The sequence below is a fragment of the Camelus dromedarius genome, chromosome 12, assembly GCF_036321535.1.
Source record: "Camelus dromedarius isolate mCamDro1 chromosome 12, mCamDro1.pat, whole genome shotgun sequence".
In the NCBI taxonomy this organism is placed as follows: Eukaryota; Metazoa; Chordata; class Mammalia; order Artiodactyla; family Camelidae; genus Camelus; species Camelus dromedarius.
The window spans coordinates 35,278,430-35,292,635 of record NC_087447.1 but is presented as its reverse complement, the minus strand read 5'-3'; the positions used below and the strand labels follow the sequence as shown (position 1 = coordinate 35,292,635).

Here is a 14,206-nt window from a genome sequence, read left to right as displayed (position 1 = left end):
CTGCAAACTAGAATGGTTTTAACAACCCAGATGAACATGTAAACTCTGTGACTCACTCTGCTGGCAATGACAGAATTCTGGAAAAGACAGCAAGTTCGAGCAGCCAGGTTCCACAGGCCTCTCCTTAGCAGGCGTTCCACACAGCGTTCCACAGACAACAGGGAAAGACGTGAGACCTTCCCGTTTAGGTGCAAACAGAACAGCTCATTCTTGCAGACAGCCACATCCTGAATATCTACAAAAACAACAGGGGTGTACACATAGGATGTTAACTAAATACTCTTTTCCCAATTTTGTGATGGCTGAAATTATTCTAATAAACTAATTTTTATATAGGGTTTGGCTTGACTGAATTTCATCTCTATTCTTACACTTGCATGTCAATGAAAAATCATATTTTAGATACTAAACAGATCAAGAACAAAAGACAGAGAGAAAGACACACATCTCTCTGATCTAAAATCCTGTATTTTAAAATGCTATTTTTTGTGAAAAGAAATTGGGATTTTAAAAGAGGGCACTCTATATGAGAGGCCAGACTATAACATTTCTGAGAGTTACAATCTGATACCAGTGAATGGATTTCACCACAGTATGTAATCAACAAACAGTTCATGAAAAAATACCAATCTTGACAGAACATCATGAAAGGACCCAAAAAGCTAGTTTTCACAGGAGACCCTAAGGAAACTTAATTCACAAGGAATCAATGTTGATCAGGTCAGTAAATAATGGTTCCGTTCTCTTTTTTATGTTTTTCCAAACTAGAAAATGACTCAAAAATCAAGATACACTCTCTGAGCAGCCATGCTAAAAATGCTAGGTTTATTTCCTCCATTTCTGGTTTATACCAGAAGAATACAGAGATTAATTTTCTCTGCCTCAGCCACATACAATGGCTATTGTTTCCACAAGGACTTTTCAACCCTAAATTATTAAGACACAAAACAGGAGTTAAAGCAATACTTCTAACAGGGATAAAGATTCAGAGTAAGTAGAGAGAAAAAAATTAACCCATTCAATCCTTAGCAATGGTTGCGAATATTTAAGAATAAACGAAAATTGCATTTAAAATAATTAAATAACTGTACATAAATTAACAAACGTATGCTTGGGAAGTATCTTATTATGAGATACATCTATGTTAATCTTTGGGAAAAAAATGTCACTTCATTCTATTTTCCACTTCTTACACTACAAGACAATCCTCCTCCTATAATAATTAACTCTTTCACAAGCATGAGATGAAAAATTACATAAGGAAGAAAAATATAGTTACCTTTGACTTCACTCCAAAGAAGAACCTGAACATTCTGAGGAACGAAAATATAAATTCCTCTTTCTGTCCAAGTCAGCACACAATGCTCACTACAAGAAAGAATGGAAGAAGTCAAGAGAATTCTAGTTTGCTTGGAATCAGAAGTTTATGATATAATGCCCTGAATTCAGACCCTCACATTAGCTATGAAAGCAAAATCAGCCTGTGCAAAGAAAACACAACAGTGACCCAGCTAAACAAGTCCTACCACCTCTTTTCTGTCTATAACAACAGCCCACTGAAAACCAGCATATGATACCAAAGTGGGAAAAATTCAGATACACTAAATATCATCTAGAAAAAGAAAAGGCTGGTATCTTACCTGATGTTTGTTAGTAGCTAAACTTCCCATATCCGGTATGACAGGGGTCCATTTAAAACAGAGACTAAATGTAACATCTTACCACCAATCAGTGCTCTAGTGAGCCACTTTTAGGGAAGGTAATATTTTGGTGTCCTCAGTTGTGTGGGGGCAATAAAAGGTTGAAAATTCCCAGTCAACTACGGGAGTGTCACTGTTTTTATTAAAGGTTCTACCTATATTACTGAACCTTGAAACAACTCATCAAGATAGATATATTATTCCTGTTTTACAAAAAAGAAAAATTGAAGCTCAGAGAGAGACGAAATAATATGCTGAAGGCCATTCAGCACGAAAGTAGAAGAGTCAGAATTTATACCAAGGATGGTGTAGCTCCAAAACCTGGACTTTTTCTCTACACCTCACAAAATCTACTTCAACCCTCATTTAACCTCACTGACCCACCTACCGTTATTTGGAATCCTAATTTTCCCAGTTAACTGAATTCTCAAGAAGTCACTGATTTCCTAACCGCCAAACCCAATAACCATTCCTCATTTTCCTTCTTGATCCCCAAGCATGTGTCACTGATTTCCTAACCGCCAAACCCAATAACCATTCCTCATTTTCCTTCTTGATCCCCAAGCATCCCCAAGGAACCCTGCAGACTGTTCCTTCCTTCCTGAATCTCACCTCTCTGGACTCTGGGACATTGAACTTTCTTGGCCCAGCTTTCTTTTCAGGAAAGCTCATTTCCTTCTATATTCCTCTGCTCTCATATCTCATTTACTCTCCTGAGGCTGCTACTACTTTTATACACCACTGGTAATCCCTGCTTCCTGCCCCTGGTCAGAGCATCTCCTACACAAGTCGTCATTCAGCCACCTCTCAAGGGTCAGTAGCTGTCCTACTGCCCTTTGAAATCCTCCCCGACAGCCCACAGCAATCACTCTCCCTCCTGCACTCAACCGATTTCTTGCCAACCCCACTCACATGGCACTTAATCATGTATGGCACTGTCACAACTCTTACTCTTTATTGTTGTTGAACATTTTCTAGAAATAGACTACATCTCTCCAACAAATTATAATCTTGAGAACAGGGACTTTTTTTTTTTTTAGTTTATGACCTCAAAAGTATTAAAAGTGATACCATGTGGCTATGAAACTAAGAGTGATATTTAACAAGAATCAGATCCTCACACAAATATTAAACATTTTGCCAATATAAGATCAGATCGCTGTCCCTATAGGAAAGTAATCTTTGTCACAAAGAAGGAAGAAATGGTCAGAATCCAAGTCCAAAATAAGTAAAATTGGAAGGCTGCCTCTGAGAGCCAAAGAGGGGCGAAAATAGAGGCCAGAAGATCCCTAAGTAAAGAGATACAGAATCATGATTCTGACACTGAACTGGATACACAGCTTGGAAAGATTCCTTAAGAATAGGTAGGGGACTGGGCGTGGGAACTTAGATAAGAGTTGATACTTTTGTAATTTATACAACCCTCATCCCCTTTTTCCTTCACTGATGATAAACACACCAGGACACAAGCCTAACAAGACTGTTCAAATAGTTAAGGAAGGGAAAGTGATCCTAGTGTACCCTAAAGGAAGCAAAGTATATTAATTTGCTCCCTTGTGGGATCTGTGAGTGTAACAGTGAATGTTACCATGAATCAAGTGTACAAGTGCGGAAAAAAGTAAATAAACAGGAACAAAAAGCCCTCATGTATTTTTCAGAAATATCTTAGTGAAATTCTTTAATTTAATTTGATAGCTATTATTTGAGAATCTTCTATGCACCTAGCACTGTGCCCACAGTAAAGGAGTTGACAATCTGGTGCTGGGATGGATATTCAAAGCACACTGAAACTGGATGGTGATGGAGGAATAAACAAGGTGTGACAACACCCCATGGGAGGGAATACGTGTCTAATCTAAATTGCTGGAGGAGTCAGTAAAGGCTTCAAAGTGGTACTAATTATTGCTTAAGCTGAGGAGTAGGCAGAGCCAGATCATGAAGGGCTTTGTTTGCTAAGGCAGGAATTCTAATGGGAGCTTTAAATAGCTTAACTCAAAGGAATAACAGTACCAGAAGAACCAAGCAGACTGTGGCCTTGCCATTGGAAAACACTGTCTCGGGTGAGGGACTTCCCCACACCCCACATGTCACAGCACAGTCAACAAATGTTTATTAAGTGTCTATGATGTGCCAGGCACTATGCCAGACACTGAGGATAAAACAGGGAACAAAAGAGACACAGAGCCCTCATGGACCTTTTTGTCTAGGAGTAAGACAGGAATAAATACTGTCTGAATATGTGATTATAAGCTGTGATACATAACATAAAGAAAGAGTTTTTAATACACTTAATCTAACTATGGGCAAATAAATAGCTGTCTTTCTCCAGTAACTTTCAGTATGAATTAAAGATTTATGAAAGTGTTATATTGTTTACAATTTACTTTTAAATGCCTCATTGTAGGTAGTGTAACATATACATACATTAGTTAGGGGCAGACAGTTAACATTTCAAGTGTTCTTTTTTAAATTACTTTCAAAGATTGGTAAGTTAGCCTTTGAAAGAACCCAATCAGGAGCCAGACTCCAGGATACCTTATAACAGCCTCTAAATGACATTCTCTGAATCTGCACTAGAGATTTTATTAATTAGCCTAAGCGAAATTAAAAATAACATTCTACTGTTGAAATAAGAATTTAGACACATAGGTTGACTAGAAATCATACACTGGCACCCCAGTGCTTGCAGAACAACTTGCAAAAACTGGCAAGCCCAGGAGTTGACACCGTTTAGTGGCACTCTGTGCTGCCACTTAACAGTGGACTTTTTTGTACCTAATCCAACTAGAAAGCTAGCTAAACTCTGATATTAGAATATGGCTGGACAGAGCTGAAATTTCACCACGCTTACAAGAACAAGTTCTTCAACTATGTTTGTGCCTGCCTGCTAAGAAACATACGTATGCAGCAGACTTCAGTCTGAGGCTTGCTTTCATGGTAATATCCCACCACATAGCAGAGGTTATGAAAGGCTATATACTTACAGCTCTTAGCTCTAGTTGTCAGAAGTTCCCTGATGATTATAAAGTGTCCAATTGGTTTAGGTGAGTTCAACACAGAAAGGGAAGCATATTTCTATGACTTTTTTTCATTCCTCTTATATATAGAACACTTCACATAACACAGTCATTTTTCAATTTTCTAAAAATAATTTAGTACAAAAATAATCTTAAAAAGCTAACTCCCTCCGAACAAGAAACAAAGGAAAATTAAGTGTCTTTTTTTTTTAAAGGATCAAAGGGAGAAACTTACCTAAGATGTAAAAGTTTGGGGAAAGACAAGGACTGGGAGGATCCAACTGTATGATCATACTGAGGCTCTGATCTAGGAAGTAAACACATTTGTTACTGATTTAATCACAATATAAAAGTATGTTTTTTCCCTATATAGGAAAATTTCTGCCTCCAAAACAAACTTAAGAACCTAACTGCGTTTGCCTTTATTCAATTTGCTTTAATCACATGGAAGAAAACTGATTAAAGACTTTTTGGTTTCTCTGAATCTTTTAATAGAAATTCTACTTCACTCTTAAAAGGCATGATAAAATCTTTAGTGCACATGGACTATCAGAGATTTCAGTCCAACCCTGCCTCCCCCCCCACCCCCACCCCCCGCATGTAAGTTCCTCAAATAATCCCCACTGGCCATACAAATCATTACCTTAAAGTAATCACGGGGAGAGGCGGCGAGGACAGGAGTTTCTTAAACTGATGTGTACTTATAACTTCTCCATCAAAGTTTACTTCCCACATCCTGGAGCCAGGGCGAGCACAATATATTAGGGGCTGCTGGCCTGCAGAACATCTTCCAGGGAAGAAACAAGCCCCATATTCTCCATCTCTTTCCTTGTTTCCAATTTTCCAAAATTTTTCTCTAATACCCCACCAAAAAAGAGAAAGCATGTTTACTCACCAAAAAAGTAAAAAACAGTGGCACTACAAATCAGCATGGCCATAATAACCCCACCGTCAATGTTAGCAACATACTGGAAAGAATAGAATGGAAAGGACAAATTAGGGTTCAAGCTTCTGATTTGCCATTAAGTATTTCTGTAACAGGAAGCAAAGCACTTCCTGTTAGTATTCAGTTTATCATCCTCAAAATGAGGTGCTCAGAATTAATGTGAACGCTCCTTTCAAACCTAAAAAAAAAAAAAAAAAAAAAAAAGTCCTTCCAAACCATTTCACACATCCTTGTAACCTACCGATTGCTTCCCAAATCATCTTGTTCTTTGGCCACTCCATGGAAATTAGTCATCTACTCCCCAACCCTGTCTCGAGACTACTCCTTGGCCACAAATACCCAATAAACTCCTCACTCTTTCCTCAAAATGGTAAGTCCTTCTGAAACTCTGTACCTTGGAACATTCTGCTCCCTTAGGATTACATGAGCTAGATCTATAAAAAATCCAGATACACAAAGCTTCCTGAGAACATGGAAGGTGAGAATGATGTCTCTTTCTAAACACTCCTTTAGTTATTCCTGACTTAGCTCCATCATTCCTCCTGACAGACTTCCCTGACTCCTATAAGCTGAATTACATGCTTCCCATGCTGTTTTCAAAGCATTTAACCACATTACATATGGTAGTTGTGTCTATTTGAACAGTAGATTATGACTTTCTTTAGGAAGAAGGCCATTTCCTATTCCTCTGTAGTTGAATTCCCAGTGTGCAGCACAGCATCTGGTCCACAGAAAGCACTCAATACGCCATAGTGCTCCATATACTCAACTTTTTTATTGCAGAATGACCTAAAACGCTCTCTAGCATGAATCTACTATGTGATCTTTGATAACTTAATAAACATTTCTGTACTTATTTGCTTCATAAATAAAATAAAACATCAGCTTTACTAGAATATGGATGTGAAAGTGCTTTGAAATGTATACAGAGAAAGAATTAAATGAGTATTACTGTTTTATTACCTATGCTCCTTATTTAGGGAATAAAATACATTTGTGCCTATTTTATATGCTCTATGGTGTTTAACAACAGTGCTACAAATCCAGAGGAGTGCAATAAATATTTGCTGAGTAAACAAATACAGTCAACTCATTCTCATTTATATGCTCATTAATCTTGATTTCCATATTTTCAAATGACATGTCACGGGGACAAGGTTAAGTATTTCATATACATTAGCTTAGTTAATCCTTAAAACTATCTCTACAGTCTGGATAGGGAAACTGACACCTGGCAAGGTTTAAAAAGTGACAGAACTAGAACTTGAAACTATATTGTCAGGCTCCATTATCCAATGTCCTCCCTACTATATAACACAGTGCTTTGTTCTGTTTGTTCTAGTTCCTCCTGGGAGCCACCTTGTTCATTAACAATACTGACAGAAAGTAGCAAGAGAAGCAAATTCATATCTACCACTTTGGTTAGTAGAAGCTTTAGTTTAAAAAATGCTGTTTTGTTTGGCAGCAAATATAGCTTGAAACGAACAAAACTTTTAAAATACAAATAAAAAACTTTTAATTATTGTACTATCCATGTCCCCCCAAACTCAATTCTAGCTTACAGAAAACACTTCTAAAACATGTTAATTTTACAGTTGGCTTTTCTCATAACCAACTCTAGCCACAACCCTGTGAAAGGAAAAACAAATCATGAGCAACCCTACTGCACAGACAGAAAAATAAATCTCCACTTATTTAGCTCTTTATTCCATTTCACTAGATTTTCAAAACAACCCCAATAAGGTGTTAATTCAGTTCAATTTTCTGTCCACTTGTCAGAATTTCAGCCAAATTTCTGCATTGGCCTGTTTGGAAAACTTGAAAACCTATAGATGAAGAGTATTTTAAAACTAAGTGAAGCTAACAAATATTCTACCAAGATCTTAAAGGTGGATTTGCAGGCCAAAGGTCCAATGTCAAAGGATGTATTAGAAGGAAAAGAGGTAACAGGAAAGGCACAAAAGCAAGGCAGAAAGATTCTAGTTCGCCTCTTCCCAGCTGAGTGATGCCAGGCAAGTTCTATCACTCAGTGGGCCTAGGCTTTCTGATCTGCAAAAATGAAATGGTGATGCTAGATAATCTCCAGTTCTGAAAGTCCAACTTCATCACTGTTCTCATTCTGAAATAAGTCAGAACCAAGTACTTCATCCTGCCTACTAGTTCCATCCATCCATTCCTACTGATCATTTGCATCTCAAAGCCTTGCCTCTCTGCTGCACAGTTAGGTTCTCTGATACCAGACACCTGCCACCTGCTATAACTGGTCTCCTTCCCACATGTCTTTCTCATCACAAGAAAATAAAAGCAAAGTACATCCTCTCCTCATCTTTCCCTCTACTATCTCTAACAGTTAGCATACATTCCTTCAAAACTTTTGAAATGAACAGTCTCCTGCTTTCCAGAAGTGCAGTCTTCTGAAATACAAGAATCCCTGGAAAAACATAAAAACTTTCCAATCCTCGATAGTTCCAAGGGAATCAATTTCCAAACCCTGATTTTTCACATGTACACTTTCTTAAAATGATCTGAGAACCCACCTACTTAATGTGACATTTAAGGCTGTTACTCTCAGTGTGGTGCCAATTTACCAACTAGATCTCCCACAACTCCCCTACTCAAGCCACACTAGCACATTTTGGAATATGCCTAATTCCTTTTCACCTCCCCTCAAGGGGCTGTTCTTTCCTCCTAGAATATCCTATCCCCTCTTAACCCTTTTCCTTCAAACTTCACCTACTAAATATCCCCATCAAAATTACTGGAGCTAGCTAGCTAGTGGGTCACTTGGGTTTATTACGCATTCTCTCTTCTTTTACATATACTTAAAATTCTCCTAGGAAATTTTTAAAAGAGGGGGTGGGTCCTGAGGAATATGGTAGTTGGCCATGGTCAATGGAGTGGGGAAAAAAAAACTGGCCAGTGAATATTTCCCTGCAGTGAAAATGGCTGAGGAACTTAAGCCATTCTCTGCTCTGGTACTTACACCTAGCTCCAACACACTTCTTTGCTATTCACTGGACCTTTGGCTCCACCCTAGAGATTTTGGAAAAATATTTGTGAGCTTCACAAAGTTCTTAATTATTTTCCGTTCAATTTTACCCTTTAGTAAAATTCTACTAAATACACAGCAAATTTCAACAACAAATTCAATCAAGGAAGACTTCCTGATTCCCCATATTGAAACAGGCCATTGTTTGGCCTTCCCTCATGGCACTTAGACTAGGTTTCTTGGTAGAATTAATTGAATATTTGTCTTAGTCACCCACTGGACTGTCTCAATCTCCTCTACTCTCTAACACTAGCTTTCACACAGCTTGTTCCTTATCAATACATCAATAACAGTATAACTGAATTGAGTGGTTTGGGCTAAATGACTTCTAAGTCCCTTCCTGCTCTAAAATTCTGTATTTCCAAGGACTCTTGGTTGATCAATATACCTCTCAGTGTCGCACAAGAAGGATCGAGTAAGTGAAGATATAAGTAGTCTTCCATCCAAATAATCTAACTGGACAACACAGGAGTCAACTGTTGTTATTGTCTGAACAGGAAACATCACAAAGGCAGCAGCTGCCTAAAGGGGATATGACAAGGAAATCAAGTTTATTTGTCTTCATGAATATACATAATCTCCTTCTCTTTATCTTTTACCTGAAAGTAACTTAGACAACAAATAAAAATTTTAAATGGGCTGAAATTTAATTCACCTTTTAGGATATCAAAGTTTCACTCATTTAAAAGTTTTGTGAAATAATTTGCTATATAACTGCAGAAGAGAATTCTTCAGGCTCTGTTTGTGATTATCTAATCTTAGAAGTTGGAATGAAAAAGGTAAAGTAAGTTCTGGAATATGGGAGAGTTTTTCACCAGTAGATAGTATTTCTCCCTTTGGAAAAAAAGACAAATTAGGGCTATACTCTGTATAGAATTCCACCTGTATTTTGGATCAAAAATATATTAGGAATTAAGTGGTAACTTTGATAGGTCATTCTGAATATCTAATTCACACATCAAGAATATTCTTATGTGTTAATTAAAATAATTTAGCCAATGATAGTTGAGAGCTCTTCTTTTCTGCCAGGATCCTATGTGGAAGTAAGCCTATGAGAGACAAGTTCCCCACTTCTAATACAACAGCTCTGGAGGGGAGAGGCAGTGAGAAGCTGGTCAGCTCTGCCTTAACGACAGACTGGAGCATCCTGTTAGGGTAACCTGAGACTCAAGTCTTCTACACCAACAACTGTGGCAGGAAGCCTAGGGACCCACGCTGCTGAGCACAATCCAGGAAGTGCCTTTAAGGTTCTGTTCACAGTACGTTATATCTTCCTGAGAGAAAATATACCTAGACCCCTGAATTTCTTCTAAATGAGGACCTGGAAAATAGGAACTTGGGCAATTAGTACCATTTCTAGGTCTGCCATTTTATTCACACAACAAACAAACAGGCATCTTTTCTTTCCTAACAGCCTAGTATTAAAGAATGCTCTATTCAAGTGAGCCATGCAGGTGAATTATGGAGTAATGTAACAGACAACGTGCAAATTATTGAAGTGAGCTCACAGAAGCCATTCTGCAATCATATCAAGCTAAACCAGGCTACCACACATACTACATGCAAACAATTCTCCTCAAAATTAATAGTCTGGGCTCTAGACCAGTCCCCCAAGAAAGACAGTAGGAAAAATTGTGTCCTTTAATTGAAATTCTCTAAGACAATACCTTATATTTCACCCACATACACAAAGAACTGGACTGGTTCTCACCTTTGCTTGTTTAGAAGTGTTGAGTTTGATGGCAGAAACTTTCCCCATATGATCACCTACAAAAACTCTAAGAATAGCTGTATCCCAACAGAGAGCTGTAATTTTTCGGCCTTTGTGTTCTGAAGACACATAAATTCTTTCTGGTTTTCCACGACGCTCTTGATTTAATTCCCAAACAACTACAAGACCTTGACTGCAAGAAATGAGTCACAGAAGCAAATTTTTGGCAATGGTGAATAAGATCACAGTATTGACTATATTAAATATACATGCAAACTCTTATTCTTCTGAAAAGATAAAGTAGAAAGTCAAGGTATTAATTTCTTTGCTTTAGTCCACCAATCTAACATAATAGGACAACTTAGATGTTCTAAATTATCTCTGCTACCTTTCTCTTTTAAGGTCACGGAAATGTTGTTGCTTCATATTAGCCTTTTCCACAAACCCAAGGGTGACCAACTGTCTGTCCTAGTTTACTTGGGTCTCAGAGGTTTCCCACAACATGGGACTTTCAGTGCTAAAACAGAGACAGGTCCAGGCAAATCAGGATGATTGGTCACACTACCTAACAAACACACAACTACATTTGTCAACTTAAAAAGCTTTTGGAAAAGATCAAATAGTTTTAACACAGCTTCTCACCTGGTAGCTACAGCAACATAATCATCATCATGTAAACAACAGGCGACCTGAGAAATTGCACCTTCCTAGAGCACAGAAGGTAAAATATTAGGCAGCTCCTCAAAAATGGGTAAAGTTTTATGTTTCAATCTCAAGGTTTACATTACTCTTTTATTCTAAGTGATTACTTGTAATGGAGAAATTCACGTTTATGAAAGATACTCCCTACGGATGGTATAAGACAGGGCTACCCCTTAATCTTACCCTGTGTGAAAGGAAAATCCTGTGCTTCCAGCCTTCTTTCTGAATGAGATTGAGTCCTCCTCCTGAAGTGCCCAAGGCTAGCCATTTTCGAGACACAGCTAAGCTTGTACACTAAAAACACAGAAACAGGCAAGTGTGAGATTGCCACAGTCACTTAACCAAATAAACTATCTACTAGAAATAAATACTGAAGATCTGTGTCAGGTTCCTCCCCCTACCCCACCCACTGTCTTGTCAAACATCATGGTACTCACACTCTCATTCTAGAATAGTGAAAGACACAGAAGGAAGAACATGTCGATTTTAAATGTTTAACTGAATCTCAAAATGGCTGAATAGGCTCAATTGTATAAATGAGTAACTTTCTATTGGCAAAAGCCAGCTACTAGCCCATTCATCTTCCGTGTAATTGGGCTAGGTCATTCCAGCGCTGACCACAGGAAGATCAAGTAAGTCTCCAGGGGATAAAGCAGCCACTTTAATCATCTGCTCCCATATACCATTTCTAGTCTGCATAACTGGCACAAAACACTCACAGCTCTGAGAGCAAGTGAGCCTGCAGGACACAGATGCAGGTCATCGTACCACTATGTCTCTCCACACCTTCAGCCTGCTGATTCCTCCCCTATCTACCAGAGAAAACAGGGGCCCTACTGTGCCCAAAACCTTGTGGCAAAAATGACTGGTCGGCGAACAGACATTCCTAACCCTCTTCGACCTTGTTGCTTCCCACCATAGAAGCTGGAAAACCTACATCTTCATTTACCTAGTTTCTTTTGCACTGTGGGGAAGCCTTGTGATTCAAATCCAGCTGATGAGGCTAAGTCTGCTGGGGTTTCCTAGAAAGCTTTACCCTTCCACATAAATGGTAGAATCTGAAGAAAAGAAAGTCTTTATCCTTGGCCCCCTCTTTTTTGCCTGAGATGCTAATGGAGACATTAAGACTGGAGCCAGGACTCTTACTTTGCAACTGAGACTAATAGCCAATGAACAAATGATGGTAGAACAAGAAAGATGGAGAGCTTGGGTTCTCAGGAACGTCACTGGCCACTACACTAAACCCAGAAACAATAACCTCCAACAAAATTATAAACACCTTTATTGCTTAAGCCATTATTGAGAAGGTTTTCTGTAACTTGCAACTAAAGAATGTCTAACTGGTATCAACCTTTACAATTGTTGCTCATATTACTTTGCCTATTACTTTCCATTCTCCCTTTGCTCAGAGACTGGAAAGGAGCTTTGGGGTGGGAGCAAAAGTGTAAGAATGCAATTATTTTGGAATTGGTTATGAGACTGTTCTTTACTATGTCATTCCTGGGTTTAAAGCTAATTTTTAGCCCTGCTCCCTAAAACAGAGGGTACTTCAGACTCCTTGTCTTGGAATGAACTTAGTATACCTGCAGTGGTTTGTACTGCTCAAAATGCAATGGGGTATACTCATTTATATCTATTTTATTTTCAATCAAATACACTGCTTTCTGAGAGAAGACAGCAAGATCAGAAGGAAAAAATTCAGCAATCAATATCATGGTCTCCAAGGATGGGAAAGAAGAATTCAAATGACTGATTAAAAAATAAATCAAGAAAATCTATGAACGTATTACTCCTATGTGAGGTATTACTAGCACAGGCAAGAACACCCAAAACTCCATAAAACATAGACAACACGGGTGCATGCAACAGAGAGCACACAAAAATATGAATATGAAAATAAAACTGACATAAAGATCAAGAAAATCACCTTTAGACGAGTGGAGTCCAGCCTCAGGGCTGAAAGTAATGGATCCAGAGACTCGAACTCTGCAAGAACATGGCTGTAGGACTCCGGTATCACAGGCACAAAGGTCATTTAGCCTGAAAGCTCAAACTCCGTTGAGTAATAGGCACAGTACTCCTGAATCAAACCTGCAAAAATATGATTTAAGACGCTCACCACTCATTCAGCAAGTATTTAATGTGTAGGTTGAGAAAATTGGGAAACATGAGAAAGGGACAAGGATCCCTACTCTGGAGGTGATTAGCATCCAGGTGGAAAGAAAACATGCAGAGGTAATATTATATGCAATCATCAGCTTGTACGATATCATTCCCTGACTCTAAAACTCCCAGAGAATAAAATCCAGATTCTCAAGGCCCTCCACGATCCTATCCCACTCTACTTATGTAACAGTGGGAGAAGCGGAATGGACGCTGCGGGATAAAAGGTGAGAATTCCTAACTTAAGTAAAGTCTTCTCAGCCTTTCCACTTGTCATTTTATTAAGTACCGTGGATGAAGAAAAATCAGGATTACTAAGACAAACAGTGTTGCTCACCATCCAGTTCTACAAGGGTTAAGTTGTACTCCACTGCAGTTGCTGATCGACAGTGCCCTCTGGGAGGAAATTAACACAACAGTATGAGGCACCGCTTGCTTTGGACAAGCAGCCCCCTTAAGCTCGCTAGACTAGATGTATATCCCAGGAAGAAGTTTAATCTCCCCAGATTCTTGCATCTTCCCATACTAAAATCATTCACTTGGATATCTGTTCTTTATGATTAGCAATAATCTTTTACCAAGATGTAGGCTTGCCTGCACTTATTTTCTAGCCAAAAATCTCATATAAACTGTCTTCTCCCCTACCTCTTCAGAGCAGTTTCCTCAGAGCTAACTGAATGACTATCTCCCAGGTTACAGTTCTCAGCAAGACCCTGAATAAACTCTAACCTGTTATATTGTTTGACTTTCTCTAAGTTGACTGCTTCTAGCAGAATATGAGGCACAGTGGTGCAAACAAGACAAATCAAGTAATTCCAGAAATCAGTCACTTTATAATCATATGGGGAGAAAAAGACAAATCACACACACACACACACACACACACACACACACACACACACACACACACACACACAC

The 14,206-nt window shown here is 38.6% G+C and overlaps 1 protein-coding gene across 14 annotated transcripts in view; it reads right to left on the bottom strand.

Annotated features, from left to right (window-relative positions):
* The window catches only part of HPS5 (HPS5 biogenesis of lysosomal organelles complex 2 subunit 2), a 45,825-nt gene that overhangs the window by 28,414 nt on the left and 3,205 nt on the right, over nt 1-14,206 (bottom strand). For 12 of the 14 annotated variants that reach the window (XR_010383386.1, XR_010383387.1, XR_010383388.1 and 9 more), the window contains exons 2-10: nt 13,053-13,216; nt 11,309-11,419; nt 11,066-11,130; nt 10,424-10,616; nt 9,101-9,234; nt 5,361-5,573; nt 4,953-5,024; nt 1,280-1,368; nt 57-235 (exon numbers count right to left, since the gene is read on the bottom strand). Coding sequence is in view for 9 of the 14 variants with exons in the window: in XM_064492521.1 (XP_064348591.1) it covers nt 57-235; nt 1,280-1,368; nt 4,953-5,024; nt 5,361-5,573; nt 9,101-9,234; nt 10,424-10,616; nt 11,066-11,130; nt 11,309-11,419; nt 13,053-13,160 (1,164 nt within the window). In the remaining 5 variants the exon portion in view is untranslated. Of the gene's footprint in view, nt 1-56; nt 236-1,279; nt 1,369-4,952; nt 5,025-5,360; nt 5,574-9,100; nt 9,235-10,423; nt 10,617-11,065; nt 11,131-11,308; nt 11,420-13,052; nt 13,217-13,625; nt 13,685-14,206 lie in introns of those variants that run through there. The other 2 variants (XM_064492519.1, XM_064492526.1) reach the window with 2 other exon arrangements.